General features: G+C 36.2%; 2 protein-coding genes across 4 annotated transcripts in view; both read left to right on the top strand.

Annotated features, from left to right (window-relative positions):
- BUB1 (BUB1 mitotic checkpoint serine/threonine kinase) overlaps window positions 1-22,975 on the top strand; it is a gene marked incomplete at both ends in the record, with an annotated part of 29,597 nt that extends 6,622 nt beyond the window's left edge. Inside the window, 20 exons of one of the 2 annotated variants that reach the window (XM_080931000.1) lie at window positions 907-1,007; window positions 2,516-2,572; window positions 2,658-2,835; window positions 4,680-4,831; window positions 6,335-6,567; window positions 7,661-7,719; window positions 8,831-8,959; window positions 9,052-9,162; window positions 9,892-9,988; window positions 10,788-10,869; window positions 13,083-13,257; window positions 15,254-15,341; window positions 16,286-16,494; window positions 17,866-18,009; window positions 18,682-18,797; window positions 19,144-19,305; window positions 19,483-19,640; window positions 19,769-19,937; window positions 21,056-21,162; window positions 22,780-22,975. In XM_080931000.1, the coding sequence (XP_080787126.1) occupies window positions 907-1,007; window positions 2,516-2,572; window positions 2,658-2,835; window positions 4,680-4,831; window positions 6,335-6,567; window positions 7,661-7,719; window positions 8,831-8,959; window positions 9,052-9,162; window positions 9,892-9,988; window positions 10,788-10,869; window positions 13,083-13,257; window positions 15,254-15,341; window positions 16,286-16,494; window positions 17,866-18,009; window positions 18,682-18,797; window positions 19,144-19,305; window positions 19,483-19,640; window positions 19,769-19,937; window positions 21,056-21,162; window positions 22,780-22,975 (2,723 nt within the window). Of the gene's footprint in view, window positions 1-906; window positions 1,008-2,515; window positions 2,573-2,654; window positions 2,836-4,679; window positions 4,832-6,334; window positions 6,568-7,660; window positions 7,720-8,830; window positions 8,960-9,051; window positions 9,163-9,891; window positions 9,989-10,787; window positions 10,870-13,082; window positions 13,258-15,253; window positions 15,342-16,285; window positions 16,495-17,865; window positions 18,010-18,681; window positions 18,798-19,143; window positions 19,306-19,482; window positions 19,641-19,768; window positions 19,938-21,055; window positions 21,163-22,779 lie in introns of both variants that reach the window. The other variant, XM_080930999.1, reaches the window with a different exon arrangement.
- Window positions 22,976-25,139: 2,164 nt separating this feature from the next.
- Window positions 25,140-25,895, top strand: MTLN (mitoregulin). 2 transcript variants are annotated; one of them, XM_080931210.1, is made up of 2 exons: window positions 25,140-25,405; window positions 25,784-25,895. In XM_080931210.1, the coding sequence occupies exon 1, from the start codon at window positions 25,159-25,161 to the stop codon at window positions 25,327-25,329; it is 171 nt and encodes a 56-aa protein (XP_080787336.1). In that variant the 5' UTR covers window positions 25,140-25,158; the 3' UTR covers window positions 25,330-25,405; window positions 25,784-25,895. The 2 variants fall into 2 exon arrangements, with proteins under 2 accessions (XP_080787336.1, XP_080787337.1); XM_080931211.1 differs by having other exon boundaries at window positions 25,140-25,493; window positions 25,784-25,880.
- Window positions 25,896-26,474: the final 579 nt, after the last annotated feature.

The following is a 26,474-nucleotide window of genomic DNA, read 5'->3' as shown; positions in this document are numbered from 1 at the left end:
TCAACAGTAGTAACTGTCATTGTCCTAGTCAGGGTTTCTGTTCCTGCACAAACATCATGACCAAGAAGCTTGTTGGGGAGCAAAGGGTTTATTCAGCTTATACTTCCACATTGCTGTTCATCACCAAAGGAAGTCAGGACTGGAACTCAAGCAGGTCAGGAAGCAGGAGCTGATGCAGAGGCCATGGAGGGACGTTGATTACTGGCTTGCTTTCCCTGGCTTGCTCAGCCTGCTTTCTTATAGAACCCAGGTCTAGCAGCCCAGGGATGGCACCACCCACAATGGGCTGGGCCCTCCCCCCTTGATCACTAGTTGAGACAATGCCTTACAGCTGGATCTCATGGAAGCATTTCCTCAACTGAGGCTCCTTTCTGTGTGATGACTCCAGCTGTGTCAAGTTGACACAAAACCAGCCAGTATAGTCATCTTATTTAAAGTCTCCACTTAGGCTTTATATTCCAACCCGGTATTATCTTTAGGGTTGATCAGAAGATTGTTCCTGTAGTATTTATCTTAATTGAAAATTAGTCCATTTTCTAAGACAATTTAAGTGGGTTGATTTTTTTTTTTTTAATAATTTTTGTACTTACATACTTATGTACTTAAATTTTATAGGTATGAGTGTTTTACATGTATGTTTACACTGCATATATGCCTCGTGCCCACAGAGAGGACATCATATTCCCTAAAAATACAGTTGTGGATGACTGTGAGCCACAGTGTGGGTGATGGAAATTAAGCCTGGGTCCTCTGTAAGAACAAATGTTCTTAACTGATGAGCCATCTCTACAGCCACAAATAGACTTTTAAAATATGATATACTGGAAGAATAGAGGAATGTATTATGTGTTGATTTTATTTACTGTCACTTTTCACTTATTTCTCATTTCATTTTTTTTCTTATAGCTTCAACCTCAGAACCTTTACATAGTGCACAGATTTTAAACCAAGTTATGATAACAAAGTCAAGTCCAGGAGAAAACTCAGCCTGTGTTCCTAGGAGTCAGGTAACAAGGACATTTATTTGTATGTTGTATAGAAATTAAGAATGTTACTGGACAGCTATTCTTGCTGCCTTTGCATCTCATTCCATTGACACTGTCTCCATTTCAACCACATTCCATGATCGCTCTCAGAGCCTTTTTATTGTCTATCTCAGTTCAGTTTTAATGTAACTTGTTGTCAGACCTAGGGCCCTGCCGCATAACCCATCTGCAGCTTCTTTCTTCCCAATTGTTTCTATTGTGCTGGTCTCTTCATAGACCTATGTAATCCTTATTTTCGATCACATTTGCCTGGAGGTTTTTTGGCCCTGCTTTTGAAAAAACCCAGAACCTCAAACACTAATACACATAACTTCAGTCAACCACAGCACTAATGTTTCCAGGCTTTCTTCTCTGTGTTCCATGCCACTGCTTACATTATGTGTCTCATTTACTTACCAGTTAATTCTTTAATACCAAATTATTGTGATGAATTTCATTTGCATCTCTCAGGTTTGGGGTGCCTCTGTCCTGGCTATAAAAAATAAATATTATTTCTGTCACATAGCAGAAGATATCTTCTCATTTTCTGCTGTCAACAATTATATGCGTTATTGCATCTTTTTCTGCCATTTCTATGGGGAAAGTGGCATCCTCCTTGTGCCTGCTTTTCATCCCCATAAATATTGTTGATCCATCTAAATCTCTTCTGCCTTGCTTGTTTATAACCATAAAAATTCTCAAATCTCCTCTTCTGCTTTATGTTTCTTAGCATCTTTCTCTTTCAAAGTACAATCATTCTTTATGACCTCCTTATAGCTTAATCCAGTGTAAGTTTTTTTTTCTAGAAATAGAACATATATGTCTGTCTCTGATAGATTGTGCAGACTGTCCCAGTTTCTATTTTACAACGTTCATCACCCTAATTTTTTCTTTTTTTTTTTTAAAGATGTATTTATTTTATTTATATGTGAGTACACTGTAGTTGTCTTCAGACACTTCATAAGAGAGCATCCTATTACAGGTGGTTGTGAGCCACCGCGTGGTTGCTGGGAATTGAACTCAGGACCTCTGGAAGAGCAGTCAGTGCTTTTAACCACTGAGCCATCTCTCCAGCCCACCCTCATTCTTTCTACTACTATAAATTTTTAGATAGGCGAAGTGAATATTACTTTTCTTTTGGTCATATTCCTCAGAACTAGCTCATTGTATGATAAGTGTGAAATATTAATAAATAATTTGTTTAGTAGGTTATTGCTAATACTAGAAATTTCTGAGAGTGAAAGAGTAACAGAAGGAAATTTTAATTTGTAAAGTTTAAATTAATTGCTTTCTTTAGGGGTAACCTCAATATGAAAAGTTAGTTAAAAATTATGTCACTTAAAGTTTCAGCTATTATAATTTACATATATATGGTAAATATACTTGATGTTAAAAGGCCCCTCATAGGACATTTTCATATTATTTGTGAACTAATTTGTGTGAAGGCTTCTCTGGTAAATGAATGCTCAAATTTGTTTTCTGTCTTTTAGGGTTTAGAATGTTCTGGTGTGGCACCTTCCACTTGTGATGAAAAGTCTAATATGCAAGTACAATGAGTACATTATTACATAAATTTTGTTAATGTTACTTCAGTACACTGTTATAAATGGTGTCTTTCTCCCCAATAGGGAACAAAGAGTGATCATGATATCCAAGTCAGAATGCTCTGTCAGCTCCTCTGTGGCACCCAATCCTGAAGCTCAGCAAGTTATGTACTGCAAGGAAAAGCTTATTCGTGGAGATTCAGAATTTTCTTTTGAAGAACTGAGAGCCCAGAAATACAATCAACGGAAGAAGCATGAACAGTGGGGTACTTACCCTTTTATATGTTGGGATTGTTTTATTTTATTTAAAATAATGGATAGTTATATAATTGAATCAAACAGGAGATGCCTTGAGCTCATTCCATCAGAAGCCTAGAAGTCTTGGTTAGATACTAGTCTGGCAGCAGCACTTGTCCACAGGCTCCTTTGCTGAACTGATAGCAGCCGATTGAAACAGCACTTCAGTAAACATTCTTACTGGTGTTTCTTTGCATGTGTGAAATAGATAGTGTTTCCAATTCTCTATGTGAATTTGAACTTGTGTATACAGTAGTCCTAAAATTTGTAGGGCATTTATTCTATGAAAGGATTTATTGAGAACTGAGGTTCAGAAAAGATTTCCCAAGTTTGCATTGACTTTAAACAGAACATGCCAGAATAATGTTATAATCAGCATGCCAAATTTTTGTTTATAAAATAATTATATTATTATTTACATGAATTATCTATGTTTATGATTAAATACTTTTTGTTCCTCATAAGGAAATATGCATTTACACTTGGCTTTTACTATAACAGCATACACTCTAAAGAGAGGAAAACAAACTTTTTCCACACAGGCTTTATATGATCTAGGTTTTTTTGGACTAGATCTACTATGTGAGCCTTTGAGTCATTACCTTTTTGAAAAGATTTTATTTAAAATTATATATGAGTGGGTTTTTGCATGTGAGTGCAGTGCCCTCAGAAGAGGTGATTGTGAGCTGTCTGATATGGGTGCTGGGAACCCAGCTTAACTTTATTATAAGAGCAGCAAGCTAGCTCTCTTAACTGCTGAGCCATCTCTCTAGCCCCTATATTCATTACTTTTTATATTTAACCAGCTATAGAGAATTGTCAATATTTGTTAAGGACCCATTTTGAATTGTCCATTGATAGTTTCCTTTTATTATCACAACCTGTAGTCTCTAACAAAAATAATTCTGACATGTATAAAGTGTGCCTTTATGTGATGTTTATAAGAAACTATCCAAAAGTTTATAGAACTATCCAAAAGTTTTACTTGAAACTCTGACCCTTAGTACACTTTATTTCCTAGAAAGGTAGAGCTGGAAGTGTGGCACAGCAGTTAAAGAGCTGGTAGTGCTTTTGCACCTGAGTTCAGTACCTAGCCATGTCAGGTGACTCACAACAAACACCCTGATGTCATCAAGCTCTAGGGAATCTAACACCTCTGTTCTCTAAAGGCACAGTCACATATATGTACATATATATGCAGACACCAATTTAAAAAATAAAAGCCACCAAGCATGACTACCTGAGTGCTGCCCCTAAGAGACATACATATGTTAGGAAGAGAGCTAGCTTCTGCAAATTGTCCTCCAACCGCCACCTGCATACCTTGGGACTTGTGCTCTTTATTTGTTTTGTTTGTTTGTTTTGTTTTGAGAAGTGCCTAGAGTTTGATTTTTTTAAAATCTGAAATGGAGGATGATGGGATGATGAGGAGATAGCTCAGTCAGTGCTGGTCATACAGTAAGGAAGGAGGGTGTATGTTTGATTCCTAGGAACAACATCAAAAGTGACAAGTATGATGGCAGACAGTTGTAGTCACAGCACTCCGGTGGCAAAGACAGCTTAGATTACTCAGCTCCAGACCAGTGAGAACAAAAACCAAGGGGATAGCTCAAGCCTTGTATTTAATAGTAACTGTGGTGAGGAAAGGTAAAGGTTACAATTAAAAAATAATGTAAGTTTAAGCTCTGAAATATAAATATGAAAAACTTTGATTTAAAAATTATCTGTCCTAAATTGTGACATTTTACTCATTTTGTGTGTAATTCTCTGATGAAATTTTGAGAGCAAACTATTTTTTTTAATGTTCTTAAAGTTAGTGAAGATAGAAATTATATGAAAAGGAAAGAAGCAAATGCATTTGAAGAGCAATTATTAAAACAGAAAATGGATGAACTTCACAAGAAATTGCATCAAGTGGTGGAATTGTCTCACAAGGACCTGCCTGCATCTGAGAACAGGCCTGACGTATGTCCATATTCTTCACTATTTCCAGTGTCATTATTCCCAGTAATACTAGCTATTGTTTTCTCTGCTTTGTTTTTACAATTATTCTAATTCTGCTAGACATTTTACTGAGTTAATAATTTGATAGATAAAGGTGTGAAATTTTGGAATAAGCAAAGAAATATAGAGACTGTGTGGAAATGTTTAGCTCAAGCTAGTCTTCACAGATGTCTAAAGTACAAGAGACCTGAGATCTGTGGTGCTTCTTAGTGGAGTACTTGATCTGTGTTGTGACTGCCCTTTTTCTATACTAATTTCTTAGGTGAGGAAATAGTAAAGTCATTTAAGTTACTGTATTAAGGGATAGTTTCGGCTTTGTGTGTATTGGTTTTGAGACAGGTTCTTATTATGTAGTCCTTGCTGGTCTGGAATGTGCTAATGTCAGTCAGATGTATCTTGAACTGACAGAACCCCTGCTTCTGCCTCTGAATAAAGGCATATGCCACCATGATAACTTAAGTTAACTGTCTTACAATTTATAAGAATACTTCCATAAGATAAGGAGTTAGCTTTTCTGTATTTTAAATAAGTTTATCCTTCCTTTTATGGACCATGTGTTTATGGAAGTTGAATATATCCTGTTCACTAAATAGTAAATGGCTACTAAGAATATTAGCAGAGCACTGGAGAATATTTGGCAACATTAATTTTAGTCTTTTCCTAAAATTTAGTAAAGAGAAATGAGATACTTTTTGTTTTGTTTTGTGATTCACTTGTCTTTTTTTTTATATAAAAATAGATTTCATTATGACATTGTCATACTTTGTCTTTGTTGATTCTCCTTTATCTTTATCTGGCCCTCCTTTTATTATGTATTTTTTTGCTCCTAGTAGTCTACTTTCCACTTTGATATCACACATACTGTTATTAACTCCTCAGTTTTTGTTTTATTAGACAGGGTTTCACACTGGCTTAGGCTGGACTGGAACTAGCTAGGTAGCCAGATCAGCCTCAGCCTCGCTGCAACTGTCCTGTGCCTTAGACTCCCGTGAGCCACTAAGTTACTCCCTAAATACTGATCTTATAGAAGCCAACTTGTTTTTCAGTGGATGACAGTGTAAGATACTGTACCAGAGAGATAGCTCAGCCAGTAAAGTATTTGCTGTACAAGCCTGATGATCTGAGTTTAATTCCAGCAGCCCATGTAAAACAGGCAGATATGGTAGCACACATCTGTAATTCCATCCCTCATCCAGTGAGATGAGAGGCAGAGACATAGAAATTGCCTGGAAGCTTGTGAGCCAACTGGACTGTAATATGCGATGCAGTGAATTGAGACCTTGGCCCAACAAAGTAAGAGGGAACCAGCTCCTGAAAGGTGTGTCCATGTTTAAAAAGCTACAAGCAGCTATCATAGAGGCTAGTCTTTTGTTGTTATTATACTTTGAAAAGCTCTAGTGACTGATTAGTAATATTCAAGACTTCCTAGTTTCTTTTTTTTTTAATCTTTGTTTTGTGTGAAAGGTTAATCTAGTATGTATGGGACAAAATACATGCTCCCAGCAGGAACTGAAGGGTCCAAGTGTTTCATCCATCAATCAGCAGACCTCAGAGAACTCAAGAGGGAAACCACAGGAAGAACCTTCTGTCCCTCTTATGGTAAATGCTGTTAACAGCACTTTGCTGTTCCCAGCTGCCAACCTGCCAACTCTTCCTATTCCTATAAGTGGCCAGGCAGTGACAGTGACAGACTCCAGGTAAGCTAAATGTCCTGGAAATGGTAGTGATGTGAGTGGCATGTTTCATTTCTTTTCTTGATCTTCAATGCCATGTTGTGTAAGAGATGAATGATTTTGGTTTTTTTAAAATTTGTATTTTAAAAAAATTTTTAAATATTGGTCCCAAATCTTTCAGACGTAATTCTGTGTTTCTTTTACAGTATTTATTTACTTTATTTTTTTATTGGATTAAAAACTTTGAGCAGTTTCTTTGTACCTTCAGAATATATAGATGAAAACTGAAAGTACCTTTGTTTACTGGCTTTGACTGCATACCTGTAGGCATTATTAATGCACAGCAAATTACTTGACATGTGTTCTGATGTTTCCTCTGTCTTCCTTCAGAAGCAGTTTGGGATAAGTGTCAATGATTCTTTGTGCCAAGATCTATTGCTACACTATTCTCAAATATAGAAGGAATTTTCTAGGCCACAAAAATAATAATTCTAGGTTTTTATTTGTTTTTACAATTTCCTCTTTGGTCATTCATCCTTTAACTTGTGATTTGATAGGAATTTGTAAAACTACAAGTAATTTTCACTAGTTTAACATCTAATATGGTTCCTTAAGAGAATTGCAGCATTAGACAGATGAGGTTGACTGCCCAAGTGTGTTTAAAAGCAAGCTGTTATATAAGTGGTTTGCTACCTTTCCTTCTTGCCATTATAAAATTTGGACATCACTAAGGATTTTAGGTTCATCCCAAAAAATGTACTAGTTCCACCAACACACATTGCCTGAAATTAGGTCTTAGGCCTTTAACCTGTACCATAAATGAAGTGTGTTTGAATTTGGGAAGCCATTTTGTCCTGCTATATGGGGGTGTGGTTGTTACTGTGCTAACACAATAACCATTGGGTCACAGAAAAAAATTCAGTGGTTATCTTTATTTATTAGTATTGTCAAAGGCAATCAATATTTCATTTACTTACACTATGGCCCTAAGCAGTTTTATCCTCAACCTAACAGACTTAACATTGTTGGCAATATTTTATAATTTCTTGAGAGTTTAAAATTCTAATATGTAAAGTGCTTTTATTCTTCAGTGTATCTCAAGAGTTTTCTCTTTCAGATGTATGAATCAAAGTACTGATGAATTCATGCCACAGAGTGGACCAGAAACAAAACAAGGTAGTGTTTCATTAAAATAACTTCATCCACCTTATTTGTTTTGACTCTTTTTGGGTTGCTCAGTGTCTATATTGTGTATAGGAAGGTTTTTTTCTTCAGAGGAAGAATGATTTGATAAAGCCTCACACTATTTAAAAAAAATAGAAGATTATTATCACATCTTCCTATTTGAGGATCCTTTGGCTTCTCAATGTATTAATCTGAAAAGTCATAATTACAAAGGTTTGTTAGTCTTTCATTCTATTTGGTAGTATAATGGAGTCATTAACATAAAAGATAATTGTAGGCATTTGCATAGAAGATAATTTTGTCCCTTAAGTAATAAAGACACAGTTGCTTATTTACTTCCTCTCCTCATAACTGGCATCTTTTCCACTAACAGTAGGTACAGGGCTATTTGAAATAGAGATTTACTGCACCAACACTACTTCATTCATGCTCACTAGATTTAAAACATAGTTCTAAGTAGTTAGAAAGGTAGTTGTGGAGAAAAAGGTGAGAATTCCTACTGGAAAAGAGGTATTACTATTAGGTAGAGAGTTAGGATTCAAAGAATGTGGCCAGGAAGGACTGATAGAATAAGATTTAGGTGAAAGGGAGAAGGGAACTACCCATGCAGCAACATTTGTGAACCTGTTTCAGGCAGAAAGAATGACAAATGTAGCTCTTTCAGGCAGCAGTATTCCTGTTAATGTTCCAAGCACCAAAGATACTTTCAGATGAGCAGCGGAAGAGAAGGAGAAAGAGAAATAAAGTCTGAGCAAACCTACCTGAGTAAAATGAAAAGCATCCTTAAGATTTATAACATAGTAGGAGGAAAAGAATTATAATATGACCAGAAGCAGGTAGCACTTGGTATATTAAGAGCTATTCATGACAAAACTAACTTGGTGTGACCTTGATTTTTTTCTATAGAAGGCTAATTCTCAACCTTACTTCATTATGTTATTACAAAGATAAACATGAATATATGAAAGCCCAATCAATGAAAATAAAAGTAGGGATCATTATTGACATTAGTAAATTTTTACTTGTAATTACTGCAATCACATGCCTTCTAATGTGTTCTGATTGGCATATTAATAGTACATTTGTCCCACTCCTTTGCTAGTATGTGAAACAAATAAAGTTGCCAGCATTAATGATTTTCGTACAACTCCAAACACATCGTTGGGAATGATTCAAGGAACACCATGCAAAGTGCAGCCATCACCAACTGTCCACACCAAGGAAGCGTTAGGTAAAGCATTTTGTTTGCATGTATAGCGCCTCCCATAAATTAATAAAAACTGATTTGCAATCTGTTGACACATATTTCTTCTGTTCTTTAAGGTTTCATTATGGATATGTTTCAGGCTCCAACACTTCCTGACATTTCTGATGATAAAGATGAATGGCCATCTTTAGACCAAAATGAAGATGCATTTGAAGCTCAGTTTCAAAGTAATGATTTATTTAAAAGCCATTAAGTACATCACAGGAAGTTGCCATAGGTTTTATCAAGAAGTAGATATGACCCTCCTTTGAATAGTGGATATGTAAGAGCAGGGAACAAATAAATCACATATGTGACAGTTTGAAAAGATTGCAGTACATGTGATAATTGGTTTGGGTTTTTTGTTAGGTTGGATTTTTTTGTTACTGTTTAATAGTGAGTGCTAAAAGACAAAAGCATCATGGGTAGGAAAGGTAGGGAAAGTAAGTTCTTAATATAATACTTAAGTAACCTCCTGGGAAAGATGTCTAGGTGGAATTTGAAACTTAGCATTGCTGGAAGCCAAAGATAAGTAGAATCTAGTTAGAATTGAGAAAGCTGAAAATTAAAAAAACTCAGGTTAATTTTTTTTTTTTTAGAGGACATGAACAACAACAACTCAAGAGTTTTGTTCAGTGCACTTTTGTTGAGTGTGCTCTGAGAAGCATTATAGGAGGTTGAACACCGCTCTGTATGTGACATGTCTCTACTGGGCCCTGAGAACAAGACCCTGTGACTATAAATCAGTTAGTTCACCTCGATGCAAAGAACCTTATGTCATCATCTAGGACCTACTGTTTCTTTTTTCTCTTTCTTAAAAAAGAGATTTCAGTACTTTTATATATAGCTGAAGTTTAGCCTAAAGGATAATGCCTTTTTATAACACAATAATGAGTTGTGATTTTGTTTTTCTGCAGAAAATGCAGTATCTTCGGAGGATTGGGGAGTTAAAAAGATTATGACTTTGTCGTCTGCTTTTTCTATTTTTGAAGATGGAAACAAAGAAAATTATGGGTAAAGGAAACATCTATTTTAAATAAACCTGGGAGAAATTCATGTCACCAAAATGCCATAAAATGCTGAAAGTTTTAAGGCAATAAGGAGATAGGGAGGACAGCTCACCACATGATCTGGGTTGGAGTTCCAGCGCTGCTATCAATAAGCCTTTACCACACAGTGAGGAATCAGTTCGTGAGTTCCCGGACAACAGATCTCCCATAGCAGAAGCACAGCTGCAGAAGAAATGCAGTCTAGTTATAAGCTGCCAGAGAACAGATGAGTTCTCTGGATTTGAAATTATATTAAATGTGGTTGGCTTTGCTAATATATCGGTAAAGTGTAAGGCCAATAAAGTAGAACAGAAGATTCTCTACAGAGAAAATGTTTTAAGGTAGAAGACATCTGGGCATAGAATGAGGTATTTTCAGGAATCTTCATTGTTAAGTGAAATTAAGTGAGTTACAGGTATCTTGGCATGCTGAAGTAGAATGGAGACAGCATGACCAGGTTGCAGAAGGGATATCTGTATCTAGAGCAGGCACTAGAAATAAGTGTTACCTGATACCTGAGACATCTTAAGATCAAGGCCCTTGTTTTCATTTGCTTCTAAAACATGGAACCCAGTGTACTGTAAACATCTAATTTTTACAGTTAATTCAGTTGGGACACAGTTTTGCTATAGTTGCTGTGAAAGTAAGGAGTCTAAAACCATTAACTCAATAAATAGGATAAGTAACAAATTACTATAACACTTTTAGCTTATCTATTTCATCTGTATGCTTTATGATTTGTATTTACACAAACCTTACTTTAGCTTACCACAGCCTAAAAATAAGCCCTTAGGAGCTAGGACCTTTGGAGAACGATCTCTCAGCAAATATTCATCAAGATCAAATGTAAGTAAACTGTTTCATCAGTGAAATATCTTATAATGTGTTCTTCATTTTACCAATGGTTATGCTCATCAAGTAGCACAAGGTAGATGCAACTTCTGGAAAATCCAGTGTTGCATGAAAGATGTGTTTGTTCATCAACAGAATTGAATTCTATAAGTAGAGAAAATAAAAGCAGTTATGTGATTCTTGCCCCTCAAGAACCATTCCTTTAGCTAGGAGGTGCCATTTAGGGGTGGGTGTGTGTGTGTGTGTGTGTGTGTGTGTGTGTGTGTGTGTGTGTGTGTGTGCGCGCGCGTGTGTGTGTGTGTGCGTGTGCACGTGTGTGCGCGCACGTGTGCACATGTACACACACATACACATTTTCTTAGACATAAGAATTGAGACCTATTGGCTCACAGCAGTCCTATGTTGGCAACCATTGGACCTAGACTTTGACCGTGACCCAGAGTGTTACTCATGTGTATGTTTACAGTTTCCTTAAACACTAGACTGGAGTTTAGATTCAATGTCACTACTTCAACTATGTTTTGTTGAACTATCCTGCTGCATGCTTTAACAAACAAAAAAGGTACATTTTCTATATATGCTGATGCTGAGCAGAAACTGGCATATTTATTAGCATCCAGTTTTTCCTTCAATGCTGGAAAAAAAGTTAGAATTTATAAAAAGGTGTGATGTGTAGAATGTATATGCGGCATTTTAAGAACTGAGGCAATTCATCAAGCTTAATTTTGACTAAACTTTAGTTCTCTTTCCCCATGTATTCTAAAACGTAGCTTATAATTACACTCTTAAAGAAATATATGATTTTATAGCATGTCAGTGAAAATACAAGATGACTCTATGCCAGAAATTATGGATGTGATTATTTTGTCTTTATGTAAAGCGAGGTGTGGGGCACAAGAACCAATTTGAATAAACCAGTGATCAGACCTGGGACAATTTGAAAGAATAAGTAATACAATATAGTATTATAACCCAAGAAATAAAATGAATATCCATATTTATGCAATAGGGGAGGGGGAGCAGATCTCCCCTGTTTACAGAAGCATTCCAAGGAATGTAGAAGGTCACCATTAGAACACTAAGATAGTAACTGCTACAGGCAAGGTCCATGGATGACTACTGACGTTATTGAGAAGAAGCGGTGTCTACATAGCTCCGAAGCTTCTTACCAAAATTATTATTTACTATACTGGTTTAACATTTCACCAGGAGGGCCAAAAAGATGGCTCAGCAGGTAAAGACATTTGCCAACAAGCCTGAAGACAAGAGTTTGATCCCTGGGACCCACATGGTAGATTGACTCCCAAAGTTGTTATCTGACCTCCACATGTGAGCCTTTGCTTGGTACATGTGTATACCAAGTACAGACACAGATAAGTTAATGTACATTTTTCCACTGGTTCTTTTGATGAAGCCCTATGGAAGATAGAGTTTACCTCCCTTTCAGTATGGGCAGGATTTACATCAGAAAAGACAGTAAGGAGAGGGAAAAGAATTCAGTAAGGAAACCTTAGAGATAGATATCTGACCGAGTGGTTGGGTTAACATCACCAGTAAGTTGTGTTTATAGAACATAGCCTGAAAGTTTAATGAGATGCTCCCTTATAGTTTTCTCTGGAATCTATAGCCGTAGTGTAAAAGCCTAATAAACTAGACAGTCATAGATCCTGATCTCAATTCAAAAGTGTCAGTGGAATAAAGGGTAGGAAGGATCCACGGGTGACTAAAGTCAGAAGCAGTTGAATAGACAGAACAGCCACATGCAATGTTCTGACCTATGTTGAACTTTGGAGAGAAAAAAGTCAAATAAGGACTCCAGGTACTAGTATCGTTTTTAACAATAAACTACATTTTGGATAAGATTACTATTAAAGGGAACTAACAAAGAGCTTTTTACTATCTTGGCCCTCTTTTCAAGTTTAAAGAATAATGTACAAGATAAAAACATGTCCAGTTGTTACGAACCTGCATTGAAGTATGCTAAAAACAAGGTTTATATCTATTTTTTTAATCTTAAAATGTTTGAGGTTTTGTTTTGTTTGAGAAAGGAACTTGCTGTGTTGTTCAGGATGATTTTGAACTTGTAAGCTCAAGTGATCCTCTACTTCTGCACCCTCCTGAGTAGCTTGTACTACAGGACAATGTTAACTGCTGGACTTGAAAGTGTAACAGACAGATTGCTTATTTCAGTTTGTCTTCTGTTATAGGAAATGCCTCACACTGATGAGTTTATGGATGATTCAACAGTATGTGGTATTCGCTACAACAAAACTCTAGCTCCTAGTCCTACAAGTATAGGAGACTTTACATCTGCTGCCCAGCTTTCATCTACACCGTTTCACAATTTTCCAGCAAATTCAGTGCAGATTCCAGAAGATAAGGGTGAGTGTTCAATTATCTTCTGCAAAAATATACTGTTATTATAGTTTCTTTTTGAAAATTCTATAGAGGAAGTTTGAAAATTGTAAAGATACTCATGTGTGTGCACTTGTATGTGTGTGCATGTTTTTGTTGTTGTTGCTGTTTCTTAGTTTTTGATGGTCTGTCTTCATAGTTTATATTTTTAAACTTTAATAAGTAGGTAGAAAGTGAAAAAATGTGTGTAGTCACTTATAGACATATATCCAACAGGACTGTGTTGTATTGTTATAGCAAAGAAAACCAGCTACAAAAAAAATTAAATTACTAAACTATTAGAAACAATGAGCTTATATTTCCTAATATAGTGAGTAATGAATAACCAGTTTTTGTCTATGATATATCTTCAAATGTTATTTTAGAAATATAGACAAGTATACCATACAGAGAAGATCACATTTTAAACATTTTTATCTAACTTTAAGAAAAGCATTATGAAACTTCTAGTCCTCATTTCAACTTCAAATCTAATGTAATCTTAATATAAAAGAGACGTGTAGGCTGTCAAGACAACTCAGCAGTTAAGAACACTGGCTGCTCAGACATCCAGGTTTGGTTCCCAGTATCCACATGCCAGCTCCCAACAGTTTGTAACTCCAGTTCTATGGGATCTGATAGCCTTTTCTGACCTCTGCAGGGACTATACCCTGGAATGCACAGACATGATATACAAGTAAAACATCCATGCACATAAAATAATTTTTTAAATGTTTAAAAAAAATCAGCATTTGAATTTAACTCTAATGCCACTGCATTGAACACAGATATTAGGTACTAAAAGTTATAAACTGTGAAATCTGGAGCATTATGCCATTTTGATAACTATCCTTTTACCAGCTAAATTATATCATTCTCAGGATTCCTTAAAAGTATAATTGTTTCACCAAAACAATAATGAAGGTCAGTGAGATAGCTTATCAAATAGAAATGCTTGCTGCCAAGCCTGATGACCTGATTTATCTCTAAGACCCACAAATAAAATGGAAGAACTGACTCCTGCAAGTTGTCCTCTGACCTCCACACATATGCGGTGACATGTACTCACTTAAGCACACACATACAAACATAATTTTTAAAAATATCAAGTCAGTAATTAACTGCTAAAGAATTTTACTTCACTAGATAGAAGGCATTTTGAACCTAAAAACCTAAAAATTGAAGAGAGTTCAAAACTCCAACTATTTTTAAATACTATCACAAGTTTGCCACTCATAAAAAATTTGAAGTTTTTTTTATGATAGTCAAGTATATTATATGTATTTAATATAATATATCACATATATTTAATATAATATTGAATAGAACCATTACCATGTTAAAATTTGAAGTTTTGCAATTTAAGAAAAATTAATCTGTGAAGAGTTCTTCAAAGTATCAAAAGTAACTGTTGTTAGAATAGTGATTACCACCTTAGCCACTGTGATCCTATAAATAGAAGCTAATGTTCTAGTACTAAGTAAATATTAGTATTTGTTTTAAGCAACTGTCAGATAAAAGTTAATCCAGTATGACACTTGGCCAAGTTTAGCCTATAATTCTGCTCTTTGTACTGTCAATAAAGATAGTGTTTTGTTTTTTTAAGTTAGAAAGAACAGTGGTTTAAATACTACCAATATCTAAATCCATGCAAACATATGCGATCTCTCTCCAGTTTGTTAAAAAGACTCACAAATCTCTATATAGATCCTTCTAGAAGGGTTGCAGCCTTTTATTCTCCCTTTGTGTCTTCATCACATATGTGCTGTCCCTGTGCCAGTGACTTTCTTTAGTCCAGTCATCATGCCTATAACCTGATTTTATTCTTTGAACCCTAAGTATAACTATTTTCATAGCACTTTTTACTATGGAACACTATTTAGAAATTGTAGTAAAAGTCAGTATAAAGTAACCATATCAAATGTTTGTTTGTATCTACATGTGTATGTAATATGTCTGTCTGTAATTTTTTTTTATATTTCAGAAAATGTGGTAGCCACACAGTATACACATATGGCTCTGGATTCTTGTAAAGAAAACATAGTGGACCTCTCAAAAGACAGACAGCTTGGGTATCGTGTTGGTCATTCTCCTCTTCCATTATAGCTTTTCTCTTTAAGATTCATAAACAATACCTTATCTCAGCCCAATAAGACTACAAAGGTTTTATTCAATGGTAGCTTTGACTCAGAAGGTACTTTTTGTGAATGTAAACATAGTGGTAAACCTAAGCACTTGGTATATTAAAACAGCTTGCTAACAGATCCTTGAGCTAACATTTTCTGAAATTGATTTTAGGGTTCAAATTGTAAGTCCTCTTATAATACCAAGACCCCAATATGCCAACTATTGCAAAACTGAAGAAACACAAATTGTGTTACACACCTATTTGAGAAAATCATTGCCTTTTAATAGAAGATAGAATGTTTTTTAGCCTTTTTAAGTACTGGTCTAAGGTAAAGTTCCATTGTATTGATTAGGCTGGTGTATATAACAGATACAAAAAGTAGTTACCATTTTTTTGTTTATTGTAATCCAGTCATAGTGTTTATGCTTTCTGTGTGCTGTATCCTTTTAATCCTTGAATTATGACATCTCTTCTGTTAGATTTTTATTTAGCACATAGGCGAAATCACAAATAAAAAAATACATGAATGAGAATCCTCTCGTGTGTTGGTTTGTTTTAGTGTTATAAAAAGGCATTTAGAATAAAAATACTCAGTCTTGATTACGATAGTGCTATTTAGATGTAACTTTGGAGAATAAATAAATATATCCTCTTACCTGTTTACCTAAGATATTAAGTGATTTTGATTTGTTTCTCTTCCATATCTATATTTTAGTAGCTGTGTATTTATTTATACATATTTGTTTAATGAACATTATTTGAACAGTTTAACGTTTGAGTTAATTTTGAAATGCTATTCTTACAATGAAAAGAAACTTTTATTTTCATCAGATCTAATAGGCTTCTAATCACATGAAGTTTTTGTTTTCTCTTTTTTTCCACATCCAGTCCAATTCACGAGAAAATGTCAGCAGCTTTACCCTGTCCTAGTCAGCCTGCCACAGGTGGTTTGCTCACCCAGGAAGCAGTGTTCAGCCTTGAGGCTTATAAATGCACAGGCACTGACCGTGCGACAGTGGAAGATCTAACAAATGCCAGCGCTGGGCTCCAAGTTGAATGGGTGCAGACTAGTTCACTTGGAAATGTCAATGCTCCAAGTATGCACACATGCTCAATCTTAGTTTTGCCATAAGAATGATAGCATGGAAATGCCATTCCATGAAAGAACAGAGTGGGAACTTAAATACTCCAAATAGAAAATAAACTTAGACAAACTTGTAACTGTATCACAAAATAATTCACTACTAACAAATTTGAGATGCGTTAATCTTGACAGACAACAAGATCATATTACAAAAATGAATTAGGAGCCTGGAGAGATGGTATACTGATTAAGAGAACTACTGACTACATGGTAGCTCACAACCGTCTGTAATTCCAATTCCAGGGAATCTGAAACCCTCATGTGATCTCTCTAGAGACCAGGCATAAATAAATCTTTAAAAAAAGAACTTCTTAAAAAGAGTTCAAGGTTAAGAGTTTATATTTGACACTGTGTCAAATATATAATCTAATATTACCCTCCACCCTGTATGTAGCAGAACAGTCAATACCAAATATTAAGAAATATATTAATTAAGAGGTATCTTTCTCTATCCCTTGTTATACTGAAAGTCTTGCTTGAGAACACAGAATCTGGAGATAGGCTAGGTTCTAATTACCAGCTCCTCAACTTTATGCTTGTTTCTCTTTAAAGTGAAGTCAGAAGGATAGATTCAGTGGTTAGAGCACTGACTGCTCTTCCAGAGGATCCAGGTTCAATCCCCAGCAACCACATGGTATCTCACAACTGTCTGTAGCCCCAGTTCCAAGGGATCTGGTGCCATACATAACACATACATATATGCATACATGTAGGCAAAACAACCAATACATATTAAAATTTTTTAAATAAATATATCTTAAAATGAAGGTCATACTAGTTCTGACCTAGAAGCTTACTGTAAGAACTAAGTGAGTTCATAAATCTCAGAACTTTGTTCTATGTGTACTAAGTAGTAACCATCTTGGAGAGTAACCTTTTCACACTACTACTAATAGAATGTTTAATAACACTAAATTGGAGAAGAGGCTTTGTCTTCCCTTTAGGAATTGTTTCCTTATACACAGTACTCTTTTTCATGTAAATTCTTTGTGAGTAGTGTAATTTATGTGTATTAATGGGGGAAACAATGAAAGAATATGTCTGAGCACACTAGAAGCAGTTAGTGTTCATGTGTACATTTAAGGTGTGCAGCTACATTTAAAGGTGCAAATCCTGCAGATCCTGATGAGTCAAAAAGCTAGTCGATTCCCTTTGTCACAACTGGATAGCCAGCCTAGATTTGTAGACCTTGAATGGCAGAAATGACATGCTCCACATGGAGTAAGAGTTTGAAAGCATAGTTAATGAATACATGTACTTACTTATCTAATATTCTGTTAAAATATTTGAATGCTCAATTTCTTCTTTATTTTTCCTATTTAAGACTTTACTATTGAGAACCCATGGGATGATGAATTGATTCTTAAGCTTCTGTCTGGACTTTCTAAGCCAGTTACTTCCTATTCAAATACTTTTGAGTGGCAGTGTAAACTTCCAGCCATCAAGACCAAGACAGAATTCCAATTGGGTAAGAATTATATGGGTAATAGAATTTTGAATTCTTGTTTGTGAGAAACTGTTAGTAACTCAGATTCTCCTACCCTTTCCACCTTCAAGAACGTTGATAGCTACCTATTGAGAGGTTTTGTTAAGCGATGATACTGAAATTGTGATTGCTGTTGGGACTTTAATTTGGCAATAATTTATGAAAGTAAAAAATACATGTACTCCTGGATAGAGATAGGTAGATAGAGGTTAAGAGCACCTCCAGGAGACCTCAGTTTGGTTTCCAGCACCAAAAACTTCTAAAATACAAACTTGACCTAACCATCCTAAACTATTAGATATTTATGCACTTACGCTTTGCCTTTTTTATTCTCCTGTAGAATAGGCACATTTTCCAAAAAGCTTTACAGGTTTCTTTATGTTCTTTCTGCTACCTCAACAATTATCCACAGGAGGTACTGCAGGTAATGGAAGGGCTAGGGCCCAAGGGACATACATCTAAGTATACTGAGGCATCAGGGCTGCTTTCACCCCTCTTTTAGAATTTGTTAAGGAAGTTCTTTCATGGTAGATACTTTTATTTAAGTCTGGGAAAATGTTCTCCAGATTATATCCATTTTTTAAATTGGCACCAGGAATTCTTTACTTTGATAGTCCTTATGGCTTTTTGTTGGTTTTTGTATCATTTTTCAAGGTTCATTGCTGGTCTATGTGAATCACCTTCTTGGAGAAGGAGCCTTTGCTCAAGTCTTTGAAGCTATTCATGGAGATGTGAACGATACCAAAAGTAAACAGAAATGTATTTTGAAGGTAAATGATATGAATAACTTCTTGTATAATGTAGATGTGAATTTTTAGAAGTTGTTAGCCTCCCCTGCTAACTTCCCTTAAAATACTGATGTCAGTGTGTCCTTAGCCAACAGTTAAACAGAGCTATCCTATAAAGACAAAGAAGTATCTTATCACTAAGATTATCCTGCAAGCTTTATCCTGCTGACCATTGCTTAGCTTATCCTTGTTTTTTTTTTTTTTGTTTGTTTCTTTGTTTTTTTGTTTTGTTTGTCCATATCCTTACAGAGAGGAGTTGCTTTCTTGCTGTTCTTTTTACAGGATATAGATAAGGATATGTGCATCATATACCTGATTTGATTTGCAGGTGCAGAAACCTGCCAACCCCTGGGAATTCTACATTGGGATGCAGCTGATGGAAAGACTAAAGCCAGAAGTACATCACATGTTCATCAAGTTTTATTCTGCCCATTTATTCCAGAACGGCAGCATATTAGTAGGGGAGCTCTACAGCTATGGGACGTTACTAGTAAGTATCTAATTTTTATGCTGTGAACATGAAATGTATGTGCATTTCTGGTTTTTACCTACACTGTTTTTCACAGTTGGAACCTTTGTTAGTATAGAGAGTAGGGGTAAAGCTCTTGACTTGAAATTTCACTTATCTTCTACAACCAACTTAGAACGCCATTTGCCTTATTTCTAGAATGTCATTAACCTCTATAAAAATACCCCTGAAAAAGTGATGCCCCAGGCTCTCGTCATCACTTTCGCTATCAGAATGCTTTACATGGTTGAACAAGTCCACAGCTGCGAAATCATTCATGGAGACATTAAGCCGGATAACTTCATACTAGGACATAGGTATGTATAACACTTCAAATTTCACTTTTTCTTTCCTATAGGAATTTTTTTGTTATCCTTTGTTTTGTAATGTATCCTTTTGTTAATTTGTGCTCATAGATCCTTGTCCTTGTTTGTTTTTAATATAGATTTTTGGAACAGGATGATGAAGACTTAGCTACCGGCTTGGCATTAATTGATCTGGGTCAGAGTATAGATATGAGATTTTTCCCTAAAGGAACTGTATTTACAGGAAAGTGTGAAACATCTGGTTTTCAGTGTCCTGAGATGCTCAGTAACAGGCCATGGAGCTACCAGGTATGGAAGGAAAGCTAGAGATTTTGTTTCATTTTGTTTTTGGTTTTTTTGAGAAGAGATTAATCTGTGTAACCCTGGCTACCTGGAACTTACTCTGTAGGCCAGGCTATCCTTGAACTCCTTCTGCCTCCCAAATGCTGGGGTTAAAGCCACATGCTGCCACTACCACATAGCAGAAAAGCAAGAGATTTGAAAACATTTTATTACTCTTACCAGATTTGCAAAGTGGGTTTAAAGCACCAGGTAGTTTGAACTAGTCTCTTGGGCACTGAAGGAAAGGTAGAATGTAAGGCTAAAGAGGAAGAAGAAATTCTACTTCTGAGCAGTCTTCCTTATTAGGTCAGATTCTGTCAACAGATCAGGAAAACAAATAGATTCCATAGGAGAGTTTCTGAATTTTCAGCAAAGTAGAATATTAGCTGGCAAATAAAGAAGATACTCCTAATTAGGGTAATTAGGGTAAATATAAATGTTTTGAGGCTGACCTAATAAAACAAAACAACTGCTCAGTTTTCAGATATAGATCTGTGACTTCCTGAAGCTGATAATAAAGGGAGCACAAGCCTTATTTCTGATTGGTTACTAACAGAAAGGCTTCAGGTAGATGAATGCTGATTTCGGCATGGAGAATGGATAGTTTTTTTTTTGTTGTTTGGTTTTTTTTTTTTTTTTTTTTTTTTTTTTTTTTTTTTTTTTTTTTTTTTTTTGCTGTCCTACAGATTTGGACCATGCTAGAATGTTCTGTTCTATTATGAACATATCACACAGAGACACTGGTGTGCAGTTATATAATAATCACCAGAGTCCCAGGGAATAGGGTTGGAAGAACTGCCAAGCTGTGCTTCTGTTTGCAGGAAGGGACAGAACAGAGGACTTGTGGAAGACATTATTTACATGACGGTAGGGTTTCCCAAAGGGCTACCCTAGGGGCAGTAGTGTTTGTGTTCATAGAAGCCTCAATAACAGCTTGGACAGGCATTCAGTGAAGCAAATCATTGACTTTTGGAATTTTGTAAACCTAAAATACCATGGTTATTTAGCTTCTAAGTTAGAGACATATTTTAATATACTCACAGGTAAGTTACTTTTTACAACACATATATCTGTTTTCTTTATAGGTTGATTACTATGGAGTTGCTGCAACAATATACTGTATGCTCTTTGGCACTTACATGAAAGTAAAAAATGAAGGAGGAGTTTGGAAACCTGAAGGTCTTTTTAGAAGGTAGGTTATTGGAATTGATGCCACAGTGAAAAACAACAACGACAGTAAATTGGTGTATTTTATCTAGCCAGAAAACAAGCCTGGACAGTGTGTGACAGAGCATGATCCTGACTGACATAGGCACTGAACAAATCTATTATCCAGTGTGCCTTGTGAAACCACTGAGGGTTCCTGGGCATGTAGGTAGCATCCTGTTTAAGTGAAGTCAGTATTAGTGAGCCTTGTAGTTTGGTTTATTTTCTTGTGTACATAAATGAGAATAATAATAAGCTTGCATTTTCAAATTTTATAAGCAAAGGAAATAACACAGGGGAAGCTGTTTAGTTAATTGTAAGGAGGAGGTAATTTCTATTAAGCCATGTGTGACTTTAGTATAAAATGCTTGAATGTTAATGATTGGTCTGGACTTGTCATGTTGGTATTGTTTCCAGAGTAACACTCTGTAAACATAACACTGGTGACATCAAACTGAAGCTAATTATTCTGTGTATGCGTGTTTCCATATATCATTAACTTTTTGAGATATAAAAACAGATATAGGAAAATGTCACTAGTGTAGTCTAATGAAATTTTACGTTTGTTCCTTCTTGAGAAAATTGACCAAGATTTCCTTATTTCTCCCCACCCACTTCCAAAGCAAAAAGGGAAAAGCGTTTGCAGAAATCTGCAGAAATTTGATAAATATCATATACAGTAGGTTCAAAACCCAAAAGAAAACTTACAACATAATTTTATTATGTTTAGAACCATCAAATTCAGTGAGTTCTTCATTTCACTTCGTTGCTTCTCTCGCTCATTATCAAAGGACTAGAGGGTCAGAAGGCTTCCATCTATTGCCAGTAGCATATAGCCCAAAGCTTCCTTCTCAGTTTCCATCTAAAGTGACAGTTTAGTGTGTTCTGCTTTCTCCCTCCCTGAGACCTTTTCTCCATATTTTGGAGGGTTTTCTGCTCTTCAGTTAATTTAATCACTGTAAGTAGCTAGGACCTGGGACTGGAGTGATGGCTCAGTGGTTAAGAGCACTGACTGCTCTTCCAGAGGTCCTGAGTTCAATTCCCAGCAACCACATGGTGGCTCACAACCATCTGTAATGGGATCTGATGCCCTCTCTGGTCTGTCTGAAGAGAGCGACAGTGTACAGACCTACATTTAAAAATAAATAAATATATCTTAAATTAAAAAAGTAAATCATTTCAAAAAAAAATTTTTTTTAAGTAGCTAGGACCCTTAAGTGTGAGCTCTATCCTAAATAGTTCAAGCTGCCTGTCCAGTCTTGCCACGTATGTATGCAGTTGAGCTTATTAAAAACCAAATAACTAGATTATCAGATTCTGACAATGTGGTATACACAGGAAGCCAAAGGAAGATAGATTACTCTTTAAAAAGTATTTTTTCTACTGAAAAACTATTGCAAAAAGCCTATTTTAAGTCATATTTTTAGGACAAGGTATATTTAGACATGTGTTTGGATTTTTGATTTGCTAAGATACAGGTAAATGAGAGTTGTTTTTTTTTTTTTTTTAACATGTTCACACCTGTACAAGTTAGATGCTGGAACTGGGTGTTATGTGCGTTGAAGGTTGCATTTTATCCATTGTAATATTTTTGTCTCTTCAGGCTTACTCATTTGGATATGTGGGAGGAATTCTTTCACATCATGTTGAATATACCAGATTGTCATAATCTTCCATCTTTGGATTTTCTGAGACAAAAGATGAAGAAATTACTTGAACAACAGTATTCCAACAAGATAAAGACCTTGCGTAATAGGCTGATTGTGCTGCTTTCAGAAAATAAACGTTCAAGAAAATAAAATACGAATATGGACCTTCTCCAAAACACACTTTGTAAATTTAAACTCTCACTTTGAATCCTATTTTTTCATACTTATTATTTATGTATGTTCAAAAATAAAGCCCATATAATACACCCATGTTACCTAGTTGTTATAAATATTCTAACAAAGTAAGGAGAGCCATGTAAGCAGGCTGATCTCTTGGGTTGCTCTTGTACAAGTCTTCATGAGATTGATTAAAATTTAAATGCTTTCTAGAAGTCACCCCAAGAGTTTCTCAGTATAACCAGAGCCCTGGCTATCCTGGACTTGATTTGTAGACCATCCTGGACTCAAGCTCAAAGCTGCCTGCCTTTGCCTCCCAAGTGCTGGGATTGCAGGGGTACACCACCATACCCTGCTAGAAATCACCTTTCTAAACACTGACCTATTTAAGTCAAAGAGGTAAGCCAAAAAGAGTTAAAAATTATGTTTAATCAGCATATGTAGGATTAGATTTTCTTATGGCATTAAAATAATTGTTTTTGTTGAATTTCCTTCCCCATCCTCTGACCCCCTTTGTTCTCTTTTATACCCCATAGCTTACTTTTCACTTTCATGTTTCATTTGTCCATGTTTCTTCCTTCTTTCTCAACATTGTTTTCCCTTAAGGTTTTTTTTTAATTCATAACCCACACTTACTGTCATCCCAATTTATACAATATAATCATTGTTAGGGTCTGCATATGAGAGAACCTTTTTGTCTGACTGAGTTACTTATACTTTCTAACTCCATCTATTTAATACAAATTTCATGGTGTACATCTAAATGGAATTGTATTGTGTTTGATACCACGTTGTCATTACACATCCATTAGTTGATTGATAAACATCAGGGCTGATTCCATTTTCTTGCTATTATGAGTTGAGGAACAATAACATGGATGTGCAGGTTTCTCTTGCAGAAGTTTGAATTTTGTGTGCTCAGGAGTGGGAAACTAGGTCATAAACAGTTCTGGTTTTCTTTTTTTCTTTTTTCTTTTTTTTTTTTTTTTAAGAGACCACCATACTGATTTCCATAATCAACATACCAGGTTGCATTTCAACCAACAATGAATAAGGAATTCCCTTTTACTCACATGCTCACTGACATTTTTGTCTTGTTAGTGATAGATGTTCTCATAAGGGTGAGAAAAAGAAGTAGTTTGGGTTGGCAGTTCTCTCATCAAAGAATGCTCTCTTTTAAGTACTTAAAGGTCATTGTGAAAGAGTTAAAATTTCAAGCTAGCCCCACTAACCCTGTCTTTCGGACAAGTATGTCTCAAGGCTGAGAACAAAAACTGCAGACCACCTGGTCTCGATAAGGTCTTGCTCTGCAGTCCTGAGAAAAACTAGTATGGTCAGTGTGCCCCAAAACAAGAGTGGCCTAGAGTTGAATCATATCCAAAAGCAGAGTGTGCCAATTTGAATAAACCAATGACATTGCTATGCATCTGTTGCTAACTGCTTATGTAATTTTCCCTATAAATATGTCCCCCTAATTGATTTCGGGGTCAACTCCTCTATCTCCTGCTTGAGATATGTATCGTCCCCAGAACTCTGGCCTTCCTTCCTCCCACCCACCCCACCCCTGCCATCCCCCAATAAACCTCTTGCCTGATTGCAGCAAGATAGGTTCTCTGTGAGTTCTTAGGTTCTTGTTCTCCAGGTCTTTCAATTGATCTGATAACGTTCACTATTCCATTTATTGACTGGCATATAAGAGCTGTGGTCATTGCATTGACACTAGTAACTTGGAAGATGACTATATATTGAAATAAGAACACTGTATACTGGGATTTTGCTTTAAAATTGTATTATTAAAGGTAATTTCATCTAAATTTGTTCATTTTGTGTTATTAAAACTTTTCTTTATTTGCTTATTTTTAAAATCAAGTTTTAAGAAAGCTTAGATAAGAAAAATGAACAGTAGTAGCCGACACCCCTTTAGGTATGGTGCAAGTGAATATCTGACTAATGTCAAACAAGAAATGTAGAAGAAATGCGGAGCCTTCTCAGAAATCAAGACCATCTCACATCACACACAGTAAGACTCCTGACCTAGAGCCAGGAAACACTGGTCCTTTCCTTGCGCAGACTCAGAACTGGCCTCTAGCGAGCGCTGTGGCATTTGATCCACACGCCATTCCGTAGCTCACTCTACTATGTGCTGAGTGTTTGCAATGGCGGACGTGTCTGAGAGGACGCTGCAGGTCTCTGTGCTAGTGGCTTTCGCCTCTGGCGTGGTCCTGGGCTGGCAAGCAAATCGGCTGCGGAGGCGTTACCTGGACTGGAGGAAGCGGAGGCTGCAGGACAAGCTGGCCACGACTCAGAAAAAGTTGGACCTGGCCTGAGCACGCGCTGCAGCCAGACCGGTTCTCCCCAACCCTCAAGCAGCCCGGATCGCGGGAGCGGCGCGACCACACGCCCGTGAGTCTCGGGTAGTCCTCGCACGCACGGCTTGCTCCTCGACCTCAGAAAGAAAATAGTTTTGTCTTCGCTAACAGCTTACTGTCAGGTATTAACAGCTCAGTTTGCTGAGGGTATTTAATGGGAGAGTTGTTTTTTACCACGTGTGATGCAGTTGCACCTTAACATTAACTTCGAAATGGGGAGGGGAGTATTTCATGCCCCCACATTCATTTTTATAGGTTCACAGTGGCTTTTTAGCGTGGATGTCAAGAGCTTTGCATTTCATCATAGTTACTCTTCAGTGCTTTTCTTAGTTCATGGTTTGTCATCACAGTACAGAAATTTGAAGTTAAAGCAAGCGTGTTGCTGATTTTTTTTCTTTCTGTTTTTCAACAGCCTATCGAAGATGGAGATAAAGCACTGGAAAGAAATAATTTCTTTTACTTTATGAATCTATTTTTTAAATAAAATTAAACATCTTTAAAAATGTTTCCTTTTCACAAAGGAAAGCAGTGTTTTGCCTACAATTCCCGTTTGCTGCAGTAAGATTGGGAGCTGAAAGCAGAGACTTCCTGATGGAATCTCACATCCTTGGTACAGCCTGGAAGCAGATCTGATCAAGGACCACTATGAGTCACTTTTCTAGACATTCAGAACAGCAGATGCCTGAATTAAGCATTCAGATGCAAGATATTTGCACTTTGAAGAATGTAGAGAGTAAAAAACTAAAAATATACATGTGCCATAATGGAATATACATGTGAAAGAGAAACTGATGAGTAACTTTAAAGTGCCAGTCATCACAAGTCAGCAAGGCCCTGGTTGTTTGTTTATAAGATGGATTTCTGGCACCTTGTCCTCATTTTTAAGAAAATCAGTTGTTCTTCAAGAAAATACTATGGCCCAATTTCCTAGGGTTATTGATCCTTGTTTCTGACATTGTTCTTATTCTATGAATCCAGCAAGGGCTGAAATGCAGGTCTTCAGAGTGCCATCCTGTCTAGGCTTTAGTTGGCTGGAGCTCTGTTCATCCCTCTTAGAGAACTAGCTGAAGATAGAAGAGTCCTTATCTGCCTGTGGGTTGTGG

Source organism: Micromys minutus (assembly GCF_963924665.1).
Source record: "Micromys minutus genome assembly, chromosome: 17".
NCBI classification, from domain to species: Eukaryota; Metazoa; Chordata; class Mammalia; order Rodentia; family Muridae; genus Micromys; species Micromys minutus.
Note: the sequence above shows the minus strand (reverse complement) of the source record. Positions and strands in the feature narration are given on the sequence as shown.

Coding starts and splice junctions, on each gene's coding strand:
- MTLN (XM_080931210.1), top strand. CDS start 25,159: ATGGCGGACGTGTCTGAGAGGACGCTGCAGGTCTCTGTGCTAGTGGCT.